Source organism: Embiotoca jacksoni, unplaced genomic scaffold, assembly GCF_022577435.1.
Source record: "Embiotoca jacksoni isolate LCO1_2020_lvr unplaced genomic scaffold, fEmbJac1.0.p SCAF_13, whole genome shotgun sequence".
Classification (NCBI taxonomy): domain Eukaryota; kingdom Metazoa; phylum Chordata; class Actinopteri; family Embiotocidae; genus Embiotoca; species Embiotoca jacksoni.
This window is the reverse complement of record NW_027185263.1, coordinates 18,747,350-18,769,767: the sequence shown is the minus strand read 5'-3', so window position 1 is coordinate 18,769,767 and position 22,418 is coordinate 18,747,350. Positions and strand designations below refer to the sequence as shown.

The 22,418-nt window shown below is 39.3% G+C and overlaps 1 protein-coding gene across 1 annotated transcript; it reads right to left on the bottom strand.

The window, feature by feature from the left end:
• Positions 1–4,067: 4,067 nt before the first annotated feature.
• LOC138196740 (collagenase 3-like) lies at positions 4,068–7,066 on the bottom strand. Its single transcript, XM_069147085.1, has 10 exons — positions 6,977–7,066; positions 6,531–6,778; positions 6,290–6,438; positions 5,964–6,092; positions 5,675–5,836; positions 5,421–5,544; positions 5,174–5,307; positions 4,919–5,078; positions 4,703–4,806; positions 4,068–4,611 (listed from the first exon to the last, which is right to left on the bottom strand). Exons 1-10 carry the CDS (start codon positions 7,064–7,066, stop codon positions 4,502–4,504), a joined length of 1,410 nt encoding a protein of 469 aa, XP_069003186.1. The 3' UTR covers positions 4,068–4,501.
• Positions 7,067–22,418: the final 15,352 nt, after the last annotated feature.

Sequence of the window (22,418 nt, the reverse complement as noted above, 5' to 3'; positions counted from 1 at the left end):
CACAGTTTCAAATGGGTTTTATTACACTTGATTTTACTTGCATGCTTTTATTTTTCATTGTTTGTCATTCTAGTGCATATCAATTCCTGCTGTGGCATGAAACCTGCTAGATTTAAATACAAGCAGCAACCAACAGTTGCATCACCTATTAGTTTTTACCCACCAAAGGCCTGGCACTCAAACACACACACACACAACTGTGGTTTCTTGGCTTGTGTAGCAGACAGAGCAGTTGCTGAAATAGATAAAAACAAAGTTTTGGATGCCGTATGTGTAAAAAACTGAGGGCGAGGGAGATGAGCTGCAGTGCGAGAGATCCATTTGCCAGATTCTCTAAATTGGGTGATGTTCCAGGAATCTTTCTCGTTTGAGAGAAAGGTGATTACAGCTCTGCTCTATATGAATGGGATCGATTGGATTTCCCATTCAACTATCATCCGTTTTACAGTTCTTAATCTCGTAGGGTACATAATTTGCTCCAGTGCTGATTGCTTTCTCTACCTCCCGCTTGATCTCTAAGGACAAGGCAATGCCCAGGAGAGACCATCTTGTTCTTGTGTCTGTCACCAAATTGTTCAATAGATGTGATTCTCCAGTTCTTGGGCAGTGGTCTCAAGCTTGCCAAATTTTTTCTCCTCAAGCCAATCTTAAGTCTCAGAAGAAGCTTGCAAGATGTTTTCTTTCTTATCCTGCTGTTTCTGGATCTGCGCTGCTCTCCTGAGGATTGCAAGCCTGGATCTTAGCCGGTCCCTGAGGACTTGCAGACCTTCCTTCTCTTGTTCTTTCATTTTCTTCCATGCTTTCTGTAGAAGCCATCTTTTCTTCACTAACTCAAGGAATTCTGTCTCACGTCTTCCTTTTCTTCTTGGGGGTGTTCTTCCTCTGAGCCTTCTCACAAAATCTCTTCGGGGACTCACAGACCCAGATGGGTTGTCACTTTTTACCATCAACAGCCACATTTCCTGAGAATCTTATGTTCATTAGTTGCTGATGTTCTGGATGATTTTATTTTGTCTCTCTTGATTGGTCACTCTGAGCCTGGCCAACTGCATCCATCTCAATCTTTTCCTTTGTTTGGTTGGTTGTGCCATCCAACATTTCTTTTTTTTTGAGGAGAGTGTTTCACACAGAAAATTCAAATACTTGAAGTTTAACTAGTTTTGTTACTGTTCTGTTACGTCTTTTGATCCATAGATTTTGGCTGAGTTGGGAGAGAGTCGAATGGTGACCGCTGGGGATCAACACAGGACTGAGCATGTAGGTGTCGACTGGTGGTCTCTGTGGACTGATGCAGGACTGAACAGGTGAGTTCTCCAGGCACAGAGGATTCACCAGAGTGAACAGCAGGAAAACCATCTGGGGCAACAGTCAAGTGGCTGGCACGCTCACAGGTGGACTCAATTGAAGCAGAAAGAAACATGGATCAAAACTTGGCAAAGGACAAGAGAAAGCTCAACTTACTTACTGAAGTACAATTCCGGGTTAACTGAACAAATTATTTGACAAGTTAGAGATGAAGACCAGGGGTTGATGTCCTGCCAGGAGGTGATTAGTGGAATGTGGTCCCTTTGGAGCCTGGTAAAAGGCACACCCACAGCCCACACCCATAGACACACATCAACCCAAACAAACCAAATATGGACAAGGGGAGAAGAGAGAAACAAGAAGGGAAGGCGGGGAAACTCAGAGGGAAAAAACAAGGAAAGACAGGAATATGACAATCTGAGCACTCCTGTGCACATTAAATTGTGGTCTCTTAAAGTTTACAAGGAGGCGTTAGCACTCATATGGGCTTTTAAGCGCTTTGAAGTTTATGCAGGGAGTTGAGTAAGACTTAGTGGTGTACACTGATCATAATTCACTAACCTTCATGCCACAATCCAAAACCCAAATTAATGGCTTATGCGTTGGTTTCTTTTCCTCCAGCAATTTAATTTAGACAAAAAACAAGCAAAGGGCTTCAAATAAGGTGGCCGATGCCCTGTCCTCACGCCTGTACTATGAAGCAGGATTTTTGTGGTTATTGAGGTTTACTTCAGGTTTAATTCTGGGTTTTCAGTACTACGAAGTTGGTTCACTTCTTACTTTACCATGGTGACTTAGGTTGTAGAACTAACCTGATCTGGAGCAGGTTATTGTCAGCCCAGTAGGGAGGGTTTTTAAAATTTAATAATTTCAGCAGACTAAAAGCTGTGAAATGAAATGAATAGAAGGTAAAATGTTGCCTGACAACGCCACCTAGTTTGAGGAGAGAGATCCTGCCCCATCCTAAAACAGATACTGACTATAGCATTTAAGCCTTGTATTTGTTGTGTGTATAAAGTGTAACATTAAGCCAATTTAATGTTTTGAATTGTGTTTTTATATTCATTTATTATTTGCTCCCCAGTCCGTTCTGAAATGAAAAGGCGTTCATACACGTCATGAGAACACATCTAATAATTAAATCACAATGGAATACAAACATAATTGCGCCTTTCCATGCGCTATTAATGGTAAAGTGCTACCATAAGCCTTCGCATTCACAGTCTGTGACTTTTTACCAGCACATCCTTCCGTTATTGGCAGCCGTAGCTGAGCTGCTTTCAGCCTGGATGTGTTTAACTACATATTTTTCCAACATTGTAGTTTACTCCTCATTTGTAAAATAAGCTGTTCTGCTACCAGTACACTTGTCCATGTTTTTTTTCTGGTTGGCCTTCTCTTTTTGTTTCCAGCCTTGAGCCAGGTGGTAACATGTCTTCCATCCAGCATTTCAGTCGTTCACTGAGCTCACTCCTAAATCATCATGATTAGAGCATAGATGTTCCTTTGACTGATTAATAAAAGCCCAATCTAAAAATTAGCATGTTTTACCTTTTTTTTTTTTTTTTCTATATTATTTTGCATAATTTTACATATGTTACATATATGCATTTTGTATTGGGGGGGTGTGAATGGGCAGAAAACTAGTCAGTATCTGGTCTAACCACCATTTTCTCATCCATTTTTACACATTTAATTCACATCAAGTTGATCAAATTGTTGATGGAATGCTGGCCTGCTCCTGTTCAATAGGTGTGTGAAGTTGATGGATATTTGCAGAAATTGGAACATGCTGTTGTTTACGGCGATCCAGAGCATCCCAAACATGCTGGATGGGTGACACAGCTGGTGATTATGCAGGCATGTAAGAAATGGGATGTTTCAGCTTCCCAGGAATTCTGTACGGATCCCTCTAACATGGAGCCGTGCATTGTCATGCCGCAACATGAGGAGATGGCGGTGGATGAAAGGCATGTTGTTAGGAAATCTCTTCATATTTTAAACTGCCATCAATAAAATGCACCTGTGTTTGGTTTCTGTAACTTATGCTTGTGCATATCATAACCCCACTGCCACTATGGTCCACTATGTTCCCATTGTTAATATCAGCAAACCACTTGCCCTCACAACACCGTACGCATTAATTTTGACAAAGTATTACAAGAATATCTAACAGGATAAAATGGTGAAGTGATGATGTTTTATATCCCAAAGGTCATAGGTCAACATAAAGAGGTGGTAAGAGGGAGGCTGTAGCTCAGTCGGTAGAGTGGGTTGCACACTAATCACAAGGTTGGTGGTTCAATCCCAGCTCCTCCTGTCCGCGTGCCTAAGCGTCCTTGAGCAAGACACTGAACCCTAAAACAAATTGCTCCCGATGGTGTACCATCAGTGTGTTGTAAGTTGCTTTGGATAAAAGCATCAGCTAAATGTAATGTAATTGTGACAATATTTCACATTTGGTCAGACACTGAATAGATGACATTTTAGAATTTGTTGGTTCTTTGCAGCAACAGCCACATATTAAGGTTATTATTATGTTATTAATTATTACCCCATATCAAGAAGCATTGCCTACTGGCTAAGCATGTGAACATATATAGGTATTCCTTTTGAAGCCGTCACTACATATAAATCTGAACAGACATGGATATAAATTGCAACTTGCCTGGTCAGTGGAAGCATTCAACTGCAAAGCGGTATTTCTAGTAATGAACAGATACTTTTTTCAGATTTCTATAGAAGACACAAAAATGTACTGATTTGTTGTACCAATTTATTCTCACTGTCACATTTTGCCTTTGTACACTTTTCATACATACATACATTCATATATTTAGTCACAGTGGTGTCCAAATCTGTGTACAGATATGCAGTTGTAATAATGTTAAAATGTTTAGTTAGCATGTAACAATGTTTCTTCATTACACCCACAAAACAACAACAAAAATAGCATTAGCAATAATTAAATAATTAATATTACATAATTAAAAAAAAAATTAAGTTATATTTATTTAAAAAAGCAATGGCTAACATCTAAAAAATAAAAAGTTCTCAGGAAAGGCATATATCCAGTATGCACCTGTAATTTTGCAACAGAATCATTTGATATAATAAAATAAGATTCGTTGTTACAAATCATGAATCCTTTTTAACCGTGCCTTCATTGTCAACAAGAGTTAGCAAGTCAGCTGGTCTAGTAGTTGGTGCAGCGCAGGAAGTAGCTGTTCCTCAGCATGCGGAACAACTTCCCACTCGCCAGACTGTACTCAAACATGTAGGGTCCACTGTAGATGTAAGTAAAGCCTGCACAACAGAGATGTTACATGTTAGTGCTGAATTATGACTTGAAGGATACAGAAGAACTTGAATTATTGAGTGTTTGCATGCTACTAACCTCTGTATTGCAAAGCTGCCGTCACCTTGCTGGTCAGGCCAGAGAAGGTCTGATCCACTCGTTTCGGGAATCCCTGGTCCATAGTCTTTCTGGCCTCATCATAACTGATGCAAGAGACAGCAATGAGACCAATTCATCATTTGAAATACATCACATAAACCATTATCCCACTATAATCCGTCCTCTCAATTAATTTCAGCTCCCATTTAAACCCACCTGTAGTAATTGCTGCCAACAAAGAACAGAGTCTTGCCAGAAGCTTTGTCATAGAGGGCTGCATCTACTTTCTTCACGGTTTTGGGCAGACCGAAACTGGAAATGAATTTAGGATAGCCACGCACAAGATCATAGCCCCTAAAAGCCCACACTTGATCATCTGTGGAGTAAGAGGACTTTATAGTAAATCTATATTCAGACAAATAATGTAGATGTACAAATAGTGTGACACTGGGTGGACACAAAGGCACATACCTTTAAAGAGTAAGACACTGTCTGACTCTGGGCTCTCATAAGCAGCATCGATATTGACTGGAGCATCAGGCCAGAAGTTTGTGATGAGAGTTTGCTGAGGTAAACTGTTCTGAGAGTAGCTACGCCAGAAGAACCTGAGAACGCAATCAAAAAACATTATTCGTTCAGGAGAAAGCTTTAGTGTGTAGAAAAATGCTCTTAATGAACATCAGCATTCATAACTGTGCACGTTCAGCATCTTTGATACCTGTCCTTGAAGAAAAGTATCTCTCCTCGCAGGGTGGCAACAGCATCCAATACCATGGTTGAATCACAGGCATTAGGGGTGGGGGGGGATGTAGGTCCAGGCAGAACAGGATTCTTGTTTTTACCTGGAGGTTATATGGAATTAATGTTACATTGTAGCAAAGTAACCTGAAATCATTTTTGCATAAGTTCATCAAAGAGATCAAGTGCTATTTGCTCAAACAGGCAGTGATGATCCAGACAATCAGTACTAACCGTAGAGGAATTGGATGCCGTTTATATCATCCTGGGGCAGAATAAAGGAGTCGGGGTTATTGTATGAGTATATAGGGTACATGAGAGCACCAGGATCATCAGAGTGAGACAAGCCCAGAGAGTGGCCAAACTCATGGGCAGCAACCATGAAGAGGATGTAGCCTAAAGCAGAAAACATATGACAGGTTGGTTACAGTTTCTCTAGGGTAAATCATATGAAAACATATATTGACAGACTAGTTATAAAATATCAGAAGACATCATGCAATGTAAAAGTAATAAAATGTACCTGTGTTTGAGCGGAAAGTAAAGGTCTCATCATCATCAAAATGAGCATCTCCTCCGATACCAGGAGATGGGGCGAAGGCGTGGGCAAGAGTGCCGTCAGGTCCATCAAAGGGGTAAAAATCACCATGTTCTGTGAGATCATAGTCATATTAAGTTTAGTAGACCAAATAAAAGCACTATCCTTTATTTAATTAATGTAAAAATAAGTCCAAATGTTCCTGGTTTATTAAAATGACAAGGTACTCTTCATCAGTATGATTAGAGGCTTTGTGGAGTGTTACAACCAACAAATTGAGCATAAATGATTGAAAGTTATTTTGGACTCACCTCGGCGACCAAAGGAGATCATGATGTCAGCGGTTCCACTGTAGAGTCTTGTGAATCTCAGAGGAGTGACTTTGGCCCAAACTTGCAGAGCTTTCTCGATGGAGTCATCCACCTCTGCAGCAGACATGTCAGGTGTGTAGTTCTCAATCCTGTGGAACAGAAAATACACTTCAATAATGAACTATGTGGTGTGCCTGTATTACTACATCCCTTTCACCCATTGTCTCGTCAGATAATTCACCTGTATGTGAGGCTGTTTTTCTCCCACTTCAGGTTGTTTCCAAAAATGGAGAAACGAGCCATTTTTCCATCTGGAACACCACAGCGGGGCTTCTTCATCATGGCCAAGGTGTCAGTATCCAGAGACCCACTGATCTCGAGACCAAAGAATCTCTGCATCTCCATCAGCTTCTTGATAATCGGGCTGATTGCCCGTCTGACAGTCGGGTCGCTGTCTTCTGTTAGATTGTAAAAGTTCTTCAGGTAGCTCTACAGAAGAGAAAAAGAAAACAAAAAAAATCACAGATAAAATACATCAGCTTCATTACCTATTAGATAAAGGAAGGAAGAAGTATGCCTAAAAAGGATAATTTCAATATCAACATAACCTGTAGAATATAAAGAAAAATTTTCAAAGGCACTTCATCACACAATAGTAAAACCACATGCATAATAAGGCACACATACCTCTGCGAAGTGTTCATCTTGCTGCACTATTGGTGCGCAGTAAACTGCGACCGCTAGGCTTAGTAGAATGCTCAGATGGAAAGTCTTCATGTTTCTCCTGTTGAATACAACTTGTGTGTTCTTCTTCTGTTATATATGCTATGGCCAGGGTGTGTTGAGCAATCTTCTTGAGTCAGTGACTCAAGAAATACTCCTTTTATGGATAAGAGAGGAAGTCTTTGATTGCTCATCCAACAAAAAAGTTCCCCAAAATAAGACACCGTAATTATGATGACATGGGATGATTTGGGCTGTTACAGTATATGGAACAGATTATGCATGTGGAAATTTTTATTAAATGACAATTAGAACAGTTTCATAACCTGTAAATGAATAAAAGTATATGTTTTGTCATCAATTTTCAACAAGTCCTTTTTGCATTAGATGTGGGATACAACTGAAAAATTAATTAAAAATGTCTCAATTAAAAGAATAAATATATGAAACACATGTTTAATCCATTTTTGACCACGAGAAATAAACACGTTGAATTTTTTTAAAAATATATCTGCATCCAGATGTGTAACAAAATTAAAACAATGAAAAGTACGCAGAGGATACATTGGATAGATATTTGCAACCTTGTTTCTATACCTTCCAATGAAATAAATAAAATTCCACCTGCCGAGGATTGTTGGATTATTGTGTGACATCAGGACAATGTTATATTGCCCCCCTTTAAAACACTCCTTTAAATGAATCCAGATCAACAACAAAAATAATTAAATGTTTGTTATATCCTTCACAGCAGTACTTGCCCTCTTGCATGTTGGCCTTTTTAGTGTTTTATTGTTTAACTGTTCTATTTAGTTGTGTTTGTTATTAATCATTGGAGTTACACTTCCCGTCAAAAGGTACGGGAGAACACTAAAGCCAGGGATCAGTCATCAGAGGATGTCATGCAATTAGTGGTGTGAGTCACATACAGTAAAACATTCATCATTTTGGCTTGCCATTCCTTGTACTGTAACTCTCATTTTATGAAAACAATAAAGATAGTTTAACCTAATATATTTAAAAGTGCAGTACTGCAGCGTAAAATGAAACGTTTATTCACTTGTTTGAGGTATTGTGTGCGTGAACTCTTGTTTTTTTCCATCCCGTTCTATCTGAAAAAAATCAAAGCAACATTATACATCATTTTCAGTGGAAAACTACATTTAAGCTGTCGTTACCCAATAATGGACACCAAGAGGAACCAAAATGATGTTGAGCAATGTAGTTTCTCAGATAATTAATCACACCCAAACCCATAAAAAGTGAGCAGTTGATTACAGTGTCACAGTGATGCAAAACACTCATATGCACAACATACATTTGGTTTTTGGTTTCATTTGGTTTAGTATCTATGGAGGAAGCGCAAAGATTCAGTATTATGCATAAGCGGTTTTTCAAATCTTAAAGAAAAAAACATCTCGCTGTAAAATTAAAATAAAACATTTCAAAACAAAATCATAAAAATCAAGTAAAGCACAACTTTTTTTTTTTACTTGCCCTGCTTACAACATTGTATTACACACTAAAGTGACACTTTTAACTGCTTCCCCACCCTGGTCATAGGTTCCCAGCTTTGTATTAGATATATTGTGGTTTATTGCTAAATGTCCTGGCTTTGTAACACTTTGTGTTTACTCAATGTCAGTCTCAGATAGCTGAAACCTGGGACCTACTATCGGTTGCCATGGCTTCATTCTTTTAAAAAACATTTCCAGTGACAATGTTGGTTTAATTTGTGGTCCTATGTTTTTGACATATTATTATTGTAAAACATATTTTTATCCATGGTGGAGTCATTATAGCACACAATAAATAGGCCTATTAGATGTTGTAGAGCAGTGGTAAACAACTGATGAGTGATTGATTGATGAGCATAAGTCTGTCTTTTTATTTAATTAGGATTTTAGCCTTAGTTGCACTTTTAAAAAGGAAAAGGAACAGTTAGGAGGTTAAGGTGGGAAACATATATTCATCATCGTATACGAAGTGTAGTCATCTCAAGTAAATATAAAAACAAAAACATTTACCTTTAACCTGAAACACTTGTGTACAGAGACTAGTTCTGTTTACTTCCACCCACTACCAGATATGTTTCAAGCACAGAAAGTAGGATTCTGAGCTTTTCGAAGAACTTGTTGCTTCAAAAACCATTTCATCTCTTCTCTACGTCTTAAAACTGCTTCTGCCAAAAGATGGAGCCAAAGTTGTGTTTTCATTGTAGCTGGTGAAGTGACATAATGTCATGTAAAGTATCAGTGAATTTATACATTTTGAACGTGTAATTTAACAGAACTTTGTTTGTTGTGAATTTGCCTCAAAATGATGTGGAAAGACTTGTGAGCTTTTTTTCCCCTCTTCTTTTCCATGTATAGCAAGGCCTGTTGATTTTGTTTCTTCTTGAATGTGTTTCTTTTGTTGTTGTTGTTTGTGAAATTCATCTCTGTCATGGTAAAAAAAAAAAACATTGGGGATTTACTACATTAAAAGACTGAGAAAACGTTATTGTGGAAAAACTGTATTGACAATCAGGACTCAAAGAAAACCACAAACCACAAACCACCTGCTATGTTTGTTGAATATTTTATTAATATCATGTCTCCATCACAATATGGAGACGTTTTTCTTACAACCATCTCAAAACGAATACAAAACATTTCTTGTTTATAGTACAACGGAGGTTTCTTCCTGTTAAGAGGCGTTTTTTCCTTCCTTCTGTTGGAGGTTTTTTTTCCCTTAAAGAGGAGATTTTTCCCTCCTAGCTTTTGTGGGAATTGTTGAATTGTTGGGTTTCTCTGTATAATGTTGTACAGTTCCGCTGTGTGTTAAGTGCCTCTGTTGTGATTTGGCGCTTTATAAATAAAATTGAATTGAATTGAATATAGTCACCAAAAAACTTCCCATTACATTGCCATGGTTTCCCGGTTTCATCATTTTCCTTACCATGTACAACTCTGAAACAGAACTCTTTAAAGTAAGAACATAAACCTTGCAGAGTGAGTATTGTTTCATATTTACAACCTGGTGTTCTCGACCTCTTACCCAAGTTCATGTTACACATACAGATAGATGTTGACTGCCACAGATTTAATTACATCACCATGATCCTGAAATACAGACACAGACTTTTTGTCTCTAGCTCTTTAAGCACAAATTACCACACAAGGAAAATGAAATTATTATGAATAAATGCATATGAATAATAAAAAACATAGTTTACTCTCACAATTCCAGATCTTGATATTTTATCTCTATTTGTATTAATCAGCTACTTCTAATTAGGGCTTATCAAAGTGCAATATATCACGATGCAAATTCCTTTTTTTTAGGCTATATTTCTTTTACAGACAGACATAGTAGTATATTTAATATATATAATTATATTTAATGTAAAAATCTCAAACTGTAAAGCAACTTGTAACTGAGCCCAGTAACATAAAGATGTCTAAAAAATGTTGGCACAAAACTGCTTTTAAATGTAATTCAAAGAATGTGACATGCCACCAAATTGTCTATTACATTTCAAGGAAACAATGTGTTACATCCCCTGACTTAATTATGCCTCTTTTTAGAAGAGAGCTGGGTGTTTGTGTTTCAGGTCTGCCACGCCCCTTCCTGATTGCTGAAATACCCACACCTGAGAGTCCTCAGTTCATCAGTGGAGCTGAATATTAACCCCAGATCCTGTGCTCTCTTTCTCTTCTGATTTTCTCCTGGCACGCCGCTGCTGCTGCCGCTGAGAGTCGGTACTGCCGTACCTGGGGCATCGACAACAGAACTGTTGTTTTTGATGAAGCTGTTGTAGGGGTTCTATTTGGTACTTCCTGTTTTCTCCTGTTTTGTGGCTAGGTAGGGAGCTCAGGATTGTTTTTCTGTTTATGTCCATAGGCCAGCAGAACTTTTCTTTTTTTAGTTAGAATGGGGGTTTTGTTTATTGTTTTGGCCTTAGAGACCCTGACGTCATCGCTTCCCAGGTAGTTAGGTTTTGTTTACTTTTATGCTGTGACTAAATGTCATTGATTGCAAGCTGCCTTATCTCGTTCATTTTTGGCAAACCTTTTGCCAGTTTTTTTTATTTATTTTTTTATCACCTATTATGTTACTTCCTGTGTACCCCTAGGCACACTAAATTGGGCCGTAACACTGCCTAATAAAATGTGACTCCCTTTTCAAAAAAGCCTCAAACACATTTCTGGAGCATTTTACCAGACATTTACTTTCAGTTTTTTCATAAAACAGAGTTATTAGTGGCTTGTTGACCTTTTTACTCAATTAAGAAACATAATTTAAGCAGTGTTTGATGATTAAAAAAACTGTTGAAACTCAAATATCTCGCTTATTTGTTTTCATCACTACAAAAGCACTTAATACCCTTGAGTTAAAATATAAATATATTTGCACATGACTTCTATGTTCTTATAACAGCTGGGCTATAGAGAAAAATATCATATTGTTGAACACATGACTGAGCACATGATTCTTCTATATTAGTCCCCACTCAGTTTGGTTTGCACAACATCCATTTTCAGAAGTCATAGCATGTAAAGCTGAAAGAGCTGATATCTAACAATAGATTGCAAACTTGCGGTTGTAGCATTTAAGACAGATGTACAAATTTTGGTTTTGATAATACTTAAATATTGTAATTTATTAATTGGGTATCTGGCTGTAGGGAGATCATAGCTGTGGAGGTAACACAGTTCTTATGACAATGACTGCTGAGAAACAGAAAAAGTACATGAATCTCCTATGCTAAATTTAGCATAGGATTTATATGCATTACATGTTTGAATTACATTGTCAGTATTCATGCTGAAATAAAGACAGTGCTGTTTCACTCTTCTTAACAACGTCAACAACAAAAACACTTGGAATTCTCTTTTCACTTGTCTTGCTGTGGCCTGCAGACTGGAAGATTAGTGAGAGTGGGAGGGAACAAGTTTATTTCACCAAACAACACAAAGCTGACTAGATAGATAGAATACACAGGACATACACTATTTATATTGCTGGTCAACAGGGAGCTGACAGCTTTTAAACACTGTTGCAATGACACAACTACATGCATACCTCAACTTGGTGTAAAATTATTTAAGAGTGTATACATTTTAATTTCCATTAGAATTGTAGTTGAAGCTGGCCTCCTTTCTGGAAAAGTGGACATTTAAACCAAACCACACTTTGAAAAGAGCAATGGAGCTGCTTTGGGTATTTGTGACTCAACACTGTTACAGTATGTTGATAAGGGGAGTCATTAGCATCAAGAAATGTCAGCTGTTTAAATTTTCTCTCTATCCATATGGCTTGCTGCTCATAGTATTTTGTTAAATTGCTTCCCATTGATGTTGATGATTCCACCTTTTCAAATCAGCACCCTTGTTCTTTTTTTCTTTCTTTTTTTTACAAAAACAATACACATTAGCAGTGGATTCAATTCACCAATTACTTGCATCATCATATTCCTTTTAAGATACAGTCCATGTTTTGTTTTTTTATTGTCATTTGAATTTTTTTTTGTCAGGGTTCAAATATTTTGATATGTTTATGTAGATTTGAACTAGGTTTAAAAAAAATTATCGCAACACTACAGAAGAGTACAGTGAGAAACAGGAAACAGGAAATGACATAGACCTGTCACAAGTGTCAAGACAAAGGTGTCAATGATCAATACATCTGGCAGCCTGTGCTTTGTGCAGATTTATTGGTGACCAATCTTGGCTGACTCTAAAATGTCTTGAGTTCTGGCCAATCCCAAATAACAATTTTTACCATTTCATTTTTAGTAAATGCTGTTGTGTTTTCTGTTGTGTGTCTGTGTTTGTGTGTATTTTGTAAAATTCGAGTGTGTTTTCTGCTTGAAAAAGTACACAGACCACAGTGCAGGAATTAGCCTCACCTCTCTGTTAGTGCATCTAACTCAGTCCCTGCTAATTGAGACTTCTTCCCTTGCTCTTCTCTCTGTTTTGGGGAAGGAATGGCCCCCTGTAGTCACATATACTTTCTGTGCATGCAATTTCACCTGTACTTATGCACAGTACTGCATCAATCACACTGGTGAGGAAATGCTGCTCCTTCCAACATCTTTCCCCTTATGATTAATACAGTACATTCAGTTTAACCGTGGAGGGGGGTGGGGGGTTGATGAAACACTACAAGTTAAAATTTTATGTACAATGGGTAAACATATGCAAATATTTATGGGGGGTTCATTTATAAAAAAAAAAAAAATTTTTAAAAACACAAAAAAGTGTTTCTGCATCTTTAGAATATTTATAAACTAAAACTTCTCTAAAAAGCCGTGAATATGCAGTCGATACTTTGCATGATGTTTTTCTCTTAAAGTCGGCTCCTCCAGTTTATGAGCGGAAGCTGTGTAGCTGCTGGGAGGTGAAAAGAAACAGATCACAGGTGCAGGGACAAAACACACAGATAAGGATGAAAATTGGATAAAAGATGTAAATTTCTCCAAACCGTTACAAGGGGTTTGATGATCTGCAGAGCAACTTGAGGATAGTTGGATGGTATTGGTGTGTTCATGGGCTGTGCTGATCATTTATTGAATGGAGCCAGCAACAAGCAGGGGTTGGCATTAGATTCCTGAGCTATTAAATCCTAATAGTAGTAACATATAACTGCATGCTTTCAGAAGCACTGAATGCATTGGTATAGGGGGGGGGGGGGGTCATATCAAGTGCAGCGCTGACTTGTAAGCAAGTGTAGCATACCCTTGATTGAAGCACTGCGTTAGATACACCTTAAATACACCAGACAGTTATGTTTTTCTTTACACAAACTGTTTCTGCGAAACAGAAAAAAAAGCATCACAATAACGATCAGTCTGGAAGCACTGGGTAGCAGCACCATCATCAATTAGTCAACCATTGTTTAGTTATGTAGAAAAATCCCAGGTTGTCACAAGTATTACGAAATTGTAACAGAATGAATTGATGATAAAATTAATCAGAGTGGACTGGAGTGAGAGTAAATGATAACAGGCAATAGTAATGCAGGAGAGAGAGAGAAAAAAATACTCATCTGTAGACACACAGGCATACTCAATAAGCATATTCATAATTATTACATGTATTATAGCAGGCTGCAAAAATTTGTTATGCTTCATGATTTATGTAGCAATCAGTCTTAGTGAAATGTATATGAGAGGAGCTTATTCCCAGTTCAATATTCACAACGGACGTAATCACTGTGTGCGGCGAGAAATGATATAGTCATACAATTTAGTATGTAGAGTCAGAGTGAGTCCCCGTTACACTGATCAAACAAGGAGGTTAGTTTGAATGTCAGTGGGGAGAACACACTGACCAGTCAGGCAGCACCTTATATAAATAGAGTGAGAAGCAGTGTTGATTTAGAAATGATCACAATGATTGCCATATTAGTCGCCAGGTGGGGCTTTAGTAAGACTGTACTTGGACCTAAACCCTAACGTTGCACTTACATGCTCGAAATACTAAAATGCCAATGTACAGTGTGAAGTTAAATGTTTGCCATGTTCACCGGCATTGTGTGGCGCGAGGGTGGTTCGGATTTTGAAGAAAACAACCAATGTTTTCAGTGAGAATACGATAGCGCCACCTTAGGAATTTCACCTAAAGAATACATTTTACCCCTCTCATTATCAATAATTTGGGAGCCACTCATTCGTTATACTAATGAGCAGGAGACTAATGAGTTATTAAGAATAGAAGAGCCTTTGAATTTATCTTAATATTTAAGAGAATGTCAATAGTGGAGAGGCATCCCAATCACGTGTGCACACGATCTCTCTCACACACACACACACACACACACACACACACACACACACACACACACACACACACACACACACACACACACACTCGTGAGGGTTCAGAACTGGGGTGCATAGAACCACATAGCACACGAAGGCAGGAACAACCCCACCACCTTAGACCTTGCAGCTCCTGAAAGAACAGGGAATATAATTAGTGAGGCTCCACTTCAATAACAGAAAGGAAAAAGAAACTAATCAGACCGTTCAGCACACACTTGGTGGTTAAAGGGTGAAACTGCAGGTCTGCAATTTAATATGAAACACTAAATAAACTACACAAAACAATATTAACTCAAATAAGCAGCCCGGAAACCCTAATTGCAAACAAAAGACTAATAAACGAGAAATTTACATGAAGCACTAACAGTATTTTACAGTAGCTGTTGTAGCTTAGATCAAATAAACACATATTCTGTGCAAGACAGTGCTAATCACATGGCTTAGTCTGCCGTATTGAGCGAGCCATATAAAACAAGTCAACTTCTAAACAAAATAAAAATAATGCTCTCATAATTTGTGGCTGTAAACAAAAAAAATTGAAAAGAAACAGAAACAAAGGCTTCAACTTAATAAAACAGAACGCCAATGTAGGATGATCAGGCACACAAATAAACAATTAAACAACATGACAGAAGTGGGCCAGAAGCTCCCTTGTAAAGGAGCTCTATCAGTTAACCATCCTGCAATAGGCTCGTTGTATTACAATGTAGCGTGAGGCTGGCTTTAAAATAAGAGCGAGGCAAGGCAAGAGCAGGATAGAACAGGTCAAATCAAAGGATGGTAGGCAAATCCCGGTAGACAAGAAGCGTCAGTCCAAGCCCTGTAGGCAAAGCAGCGGTAGGCAAAGCCCGTTGGGCAAAGCAGCATTCTGAGGGGGAATTGTTGTAGCGGCTGTAGCAGCATCCCGGCAAAGTTCCACGCTGACCCAGCAAAAAGTCCCCGATCAGACAGCGTCTATCCGCTCCAGAAGGGGAGAGGAGGGCATGTAGCGCAGCGGCGGTGATCCGAGGGTGAGTGAATTCAATTCAATTCAATTCAGTTTTATTTATATAGCACCAAATCACAAGCCTGTCAATTAAACAGACACGCCCCAAAACCACGGCTTTTGAAGTATATTTTCTAATTGATGGCGGGATTATTTTCAGATGGAAAACTAATAAGAAGTGACTTTAGCTAGAAAAACTGAGATAACTCATGGAGAAATTGTATTGAATGTCATGAGACTAGTTGAATTTTTTGAAGCCAACCACAAGCGGCACTTGGTTGTATTGCAGATTAAGGCACTTCAGGCTCATTTTTCAGGCTATGTCCACTTTTATATAGAGTCTATGACTATACCCTACACATGTTAGATGTTTTGTGTGTACCAATGTGCACACAGATAGACATATTAAAAAAATGCTGCCACAAAGAGTAACAGGCCAGTGTGTTACTATTGCACAGCTACTGAGCGCTTCCACCTTGTGCATCATCTTCTCATTGGCCAGAAATTAGTTTTCTGAGCAGCACTTGAGGCTCTAGGTGTGATTTATAACACCTAGGATTAGGAGGACGAGGATTAATCATTTTGACAGTGAAGCACTATCACTGTCATGTACGAAGGATCCCCACACACCTGTTGCTGAATTATTTTGTGTTACAAGATGTGTTTTCATGTCTTGTGAGCCCAATGCTCTCCCAGTTTGACAATGTTATTCGTCACATGGCTGGTGCTGACAGTCAAATAGAGAAGAATGGATCACATGTGTGAGACTTGCAAATAATCTGTTGCCGCCAGAGGTGTGTAATCGAAGCGAGATCAGTGGGTTAGCGAGGTATGTTGAGACTAAAGCCTGGGTTGGCATTGTCATGAAGGTGGCTCTCTTTTTAGATCACCATGGTAACTTATGCTGCAAACTTAACCTGGTCCGGAGCAGGTTATGTTGGAGATATCGGATCAAAACGTAAGAAAGTACCGCCTACTGGCTAATCAATTCTCTCGGAAAAATGTCATCACCAATCGGAGAAGATCCTTTGGAGCTCGATACCCGGAGTGAGACAGTCCTCTGTGGAGTGAGACAGTTCTCTGTGGAGTGAGACAGTTCTCTGTGGCGTGAGACAGTTCTCTGCAGAGGGGGAAGGGCAGAGTGTTCAGAGACTGACAAACCTCTGTGTTTTCCCCCGGTGATTTTTATAGATTATAAATATAGATTAATTTCATTTGTTTTTTACTGACATCTGGGACTGATTGTTGCACTAAAGGATTGCAGTTGCATTATGATTTTGAATTAATTTCTTATTATTAACTCCTCAGTCCATTTGACACCTCCAGGACTGCAGGTGAAATGATAATATTAAAACGTTGAATACATCTAATAATAGATTCATTTTATGAAATATGCACATGTAATATAGTCTAATCTTCCTGTGCACTTATGGTAAGGTGATATTTCGGCAACACATTTACACAGGCGGCGATTGTTTTGCACATCCTTCCATGATGATGTGTTCATTCATTATGTTTTTTTTTTTAAATTGCAGTTTGCTACTCATTTTTAAAATATGTGGCTCTGCTGTCAGTACACTTGTCCTTGTTGGTGATTGGTCAGATACTGCAAACACCTCCTCTTTTATGTGAACGCGAAAGCAGAAAGCCTGAGTTAACATAGAAAGCTGATAACCACCGTCGTAGTATAAATGATCTCTGATGGCGAGTTTCCGCTTTGTTGAGCCAACTCAGGCAAAGAAAGCCTGGGTATGTTGAATTTGCTTTGTAGTAACACCCCTGATAGCCAAAGATATGAGCTTTGTAAAATACTTAAAAAAAAAAAAAAAATACCACACAACAAAGAAAAACTTGTTTACAAGAAAAAGTCTATGTGTATTATCATCGGTAAAGCGTTGATGTTATTCAACCCCAAACCTGCGCATCACTGACGTTAACAGTCATGGACAGACGGGGACGATGTGCTCCTGGGCAAAGACATGTCAAAGACCCTCGAACGTTCCGACATGGGAGCAAAGCACCCGAACTGTAAGGAGGAGCATACATTTTGAGTCTCTTTGGGGTTATTTCATGCCTCTTTGTGACAGTTTGACATCGGATTATGTCTTTTTGTAGTTGTTTTGTCTTTTTTTGGGAATGTCTGACAAGAAGTCGTACACTTCACATCAAAGTTTTGCGACACTCTTCAACACCTTTCTGTCGCCTCCTGTGTGAAAAGGGTTTTAAAACATGCCTGTTTCATCTGTTGTATCAGTCAGTAACATGACAGCCATCAGAAGAGCTTCTTGCTCATTTCATTGATTACACTTTAGTTTAAAGCCCCTGTCAGGAGGACTATTGCTGTCACAGCGTGAAATAGTTTAACCAGTGATTTTACTTGAGCTGTTTATTTTAAGAAATGTTTATCACGTATGAATAAGGCTTAATACTGTATGAGAGCTGCATTAAACAGCTGATTGTTATAATAGAAGAGCTCACGACAAAAATACTGCATGTTGAATCATGCAAATTTTTGAGTCATGTTGAACTCGGGCTCATGCTAGTACAAAGCCAATATGTGTAAGCCCCCAGTCCTGCGTGTTCTTTAATGAGGCAATAGGAGAAGATGTCAGGCTTCATGGTGTTTATTTAACAGCAACAGAATAATCAGTGTTACAGAGCTCTGGGTCCAGACTATGTTTCCCTGACCGCAACAAAGTATGTGTCAGTTCACGAAGTCTGACCTCCTGACTCTCCCTGACCCATTCTTCTTATAGTACAGGAACCAAAAAGTCATGTATGGTGATGTGTCCTTTGTTGATTGGTCGAGGTGGGGGTTGTCTTCCTTCGCTCTCGCGACAGCAGCTTGTTCCTGTTTATGACTCAAAGAACAACAGGATGTGGCCCCACAGGTTGCAGACCTCCCCCTGTGACCTTTTGGTTTGGCCCAGCAGTATCACTATCATTCACAAACACAGCCTTTTGTCTACACCTTAGGATTAACAGTTGACCAATACGACTCCACATATAAGCAATAGGACATGGCATACATATATGTTGTATTATTGTAAGCAAAGACTAGCATAGGATAGCACAGTCAAGGAATGTTATTGAAATGCCAATTACCGTGCAAGCTGTGAGGCTCAATACCATCACAATTTCCAGGAAGCCCAATCATAGTGGCAAGTGATAATAATGCAAAATCGTAGATGATAAACATGTTTCAGCAGAAAGCCACATGCAGTAGGAGGAAAATGTCAAGTTGATTTCTGGACCTGTTTTCATCATAGATAGAGAACCATCTACAAAACAGCAGGGGTTGCTCGCCCTGTCAAAAATAACCTGTTTCTCAACAGCATATTTCAAAATCAAGCCTTTAAGCAAATTCGCAGAGCTTTTGAGGTTTCTTGCAGCTCTATTGTGAGTTATGATTACCGGAAAGCAAGATGTATCTCCGTTTCCTTTCATACCAACTGCAGCTACTGACATGTGTAAAAGCTAAGAAGAATATAATATGATGAATATTACATCCGCATGCCATATGCAATATGTAAGAAACTGTTGCTATGAGGGCTATAAGAAGAAAACTACAATCCCATCCTCTGAATTGAAAAGCTTTGAAGCTGTGCATTGCATTTTGCTTTGGCAAAGGGCTAAGATGAAGGTGTTAACCTGGCTGATGTAATATACTGTATGCGCTGTGTATAGTAGCCGTGTGAGCTGTCAAAGCATAATGATGACACCTCCCTTTTTGTTCGTGTTCATAAATAATCCAGAAATGGTGATTTATTGCAGGCTGCCACAGAGGCACGAAGTGTGCCGCAGCTCCCTCTGAAACAAATGCTCCTCTAACATCTCTAAATGAACAGTTACTTGTAAGGTGATGATTCGACAGAGACAACTGACTATAATATATGAAAATAATATGAATTATGGGTTTTATATTGCCAGTGATGTCTCACAGCAGCTTTGCATTAAATACTGAGATAAATATTGAAGTAAATTAAAATAGTATGAAGGAAAGCATTGGCACTCACTGTGAACACTTTAAGTACTGCATTATGAGTAGTAGCCTACAGTCCCTGCTCTGAGTAATCGAATGGTCTCTTGTTCAGGGCTTTGAAAACAGCCACTGTTGAAAGAGAGCATGTAAAACTGGAGAGGAGGTGGTACAGTAAGAGCTGGAGAGACTCACGAGGTCGTGCTTAGGAGTAACACTAAGTTAATTACTGCTATTATATTCTTAGTCTTCTCCTGTAATAAAGGTCTTCTTGCTCAGGCTCTCATTATTAAACAGAAGGTTGTTTGTCTCCTAATGTTGTGGGAGTATGTGGAAATAAAAGCTGACAGGTTGACTTAATGTGGTGCTTCTTCATTTTGAACATGTGCATAACCTAAGACAATTAGGGAGCAAGATGGTCGCAGACAGACACTTTTTGTTATGTCGTCATAAAGGGCACCGTGATGCTGTTGCACCAGCTATTAACGATGATAACCTATTCCACTTCCCTTCTTCTCTTCCCTGATGTTTGTGCAACCCAGTCTTACATCAAAATGGTTAATAGCTACATTGGCCCACACTAAAAAAAAACATATTAGTTTTCCATAAAGAGCTTCACAAACTGTGAGATGCTAACGTCTGTCTTGGCCTATGTTTTCTTTTTTTCTTTTTTTTTCACATGACTGTCCAAGAAAGCTGGTGCCTCAGACACAACGTATGGTCAGGTCAACCATGACATTTTAGTTGACAATTAATTATCATACAATGCTTCTATTAAAGATGCTGTAAAGCAAATTCCATGATTTGCTTCTCAGTACATTATATATGTGTGAAGTGAGTTGCTGAAAGCATGTGCAAAGCTAGAAAACTTTGTCGCACTGAAACTGTTGAACAGTTTCTCACCAGTCTTCAGCTCAGGTTTTTTAAGGCTGCATGAAAACCCAACCTATCTACGTCACAACAACCTTTCTACGTCAGATCACAGCCGGTTTCTATAACCTTCTGCATGGCTCCTCCTCTCACACGGTGAAACGCTATAAAAGCCTGGAGCTCATTTGCATAAGAGGTCATCACACTCGACTTCAGTTCTACTCCTGCTGTAGTCAGATTGTTATTGTACATCAGCTGCTACAGGACGTCTCCCTCCACCTGCAAGTGCATCTTTCCTGGAAGCAAGAACCTCCAAAGCAGCGCTGCATCGCTATTTAAATGTCCCACTGATGAAGGAAAAAGAGGTGGATTGATTTCATGAAGAGCTAAAGGAGACGTTAGGATTAACACCAACAGCCCCCTCTGCAGGGACCATTTCATGGCGGATTGTTTCACCAACTTCCACCGGAGACGGACGAAGTTCACGGACACACCGCTTCTCCTGCAGCGCGGAGCCGAACCGAGCTTCACCCTCCCGGCCGTTCATCTTCCGGTCGCACCGGCACCGTCCGCCGCCGGCCGAGTGTCCGCCGGTTCACCACTCAGAGTAAGTTCTGTGTGCTTGTTATAATTATACTAGATAACTTGTCCACAGTAACTCTGCTATATTTAGTCCGCGGTGCAAACCGCTAATGTGATTTTATTCGGTGTAGAATAACTTTATTTTCATGAAGTGGGAGCTAATGTGCTAATTAGCTTCTATTGAGCTCGTAGCAGAGTTCAGAGGAAAATGCTCCGATAACCGCTGATTGTTTTATGCGTCTCAATAAAGCTCCGATAAGGAACTATAATATATGTAACTCTGTATTCTACATGTCGGGGTGATGGTGAACATGGACCAGAGGAGATCTAGTCCTCACATTAATGAGGGTTGTTGTTTTTGTACTCCGGTGTAACGTTACAATCAGCGACCCTCTCGGTTACATGTACCGGTACCGGTCCGGATAAACGAGCCCGACTACATGTGCAGGAGGCCGCAGAGAGCAGGAGGAGGAGGTGGAGGAGGAGGAAGTGGAGGTGGAACATCAGTGGAAGAGAAATACTTTCGGCTCGACCTGAGCAGGTTCAAAGTTTGAATTGACTTGATATAAAGAATTGATGTGATGTAATGAATAGACATGTGATGTAATGAATTGATGTGATGTAATGAATAGACATGTGACATAATGAATTGATGTGATGTAATTAATTGACATGTGATATAATTAATTGATGTGATGTAATGAATTAACGTGATATAATGCAGCGTTGTGCATGTTGCAGTCGTTACAGAACTAAATCAACTCCTCCTCTCTTATTATCTCCATGATTGTAATGCTGGTGGTTAGAAGTAGTTGGAGACTCACTGTCTGCTGTCTCTGGTGTCCAGTTTTACTCCTGTGTTACAGCTCAGGGGGACAAGCTTCATTTATATGCATCTGTATGTTTCACTCATTGGACAAATAAATTCTGATTCTATTTTGTTTTCACAAAGCAGGCTGCTCCAACCACCAGAGAGACAGAGTGCCAGTGTGACATCATGCATAAAGTCACCTAGAAGTTGGATGTCAGACGGACCGCTTCGTGGGGAAAAGAACTGCAGCCACAGGACTGTCATACAGGACACTGAACACCTTCCAGCGAGGGGGCGGAGCTTCAGCTCCTTCAGGACACGCCCCCACAGTCTCAGAGCAGAGAAGACTGCTGGTTTTCTCACAATTTC

What these genes read in the sequence shown, in the direction of transcription:
- LOC138196740 (XM_069147085.1), bottom strand. Translation starts at nt 7,066, where the DNA reads ATGAAGACTTTCCATCTGAGCATTCTACTAAGCCTAGCGGTCGCAGTT. An exon ending in CGGCATCCAATTCCTCTACG is followed by an intron (nt 5,545 to 5,674) that starts GTTAGTACTGAT and finishes TATAACCTCCAG; the next exon opens with GTAAAAACAAGAATCCTGTT. An exon ending in CAGTGTCTTACTCTTTAAAG is followed by an intron (nt 5,079 to 5,173) that starts GTATGTGCCTTT and finishes CTTACTCCACAG; the next exon opens with ATGATCAAGTGTGGGCTTTT.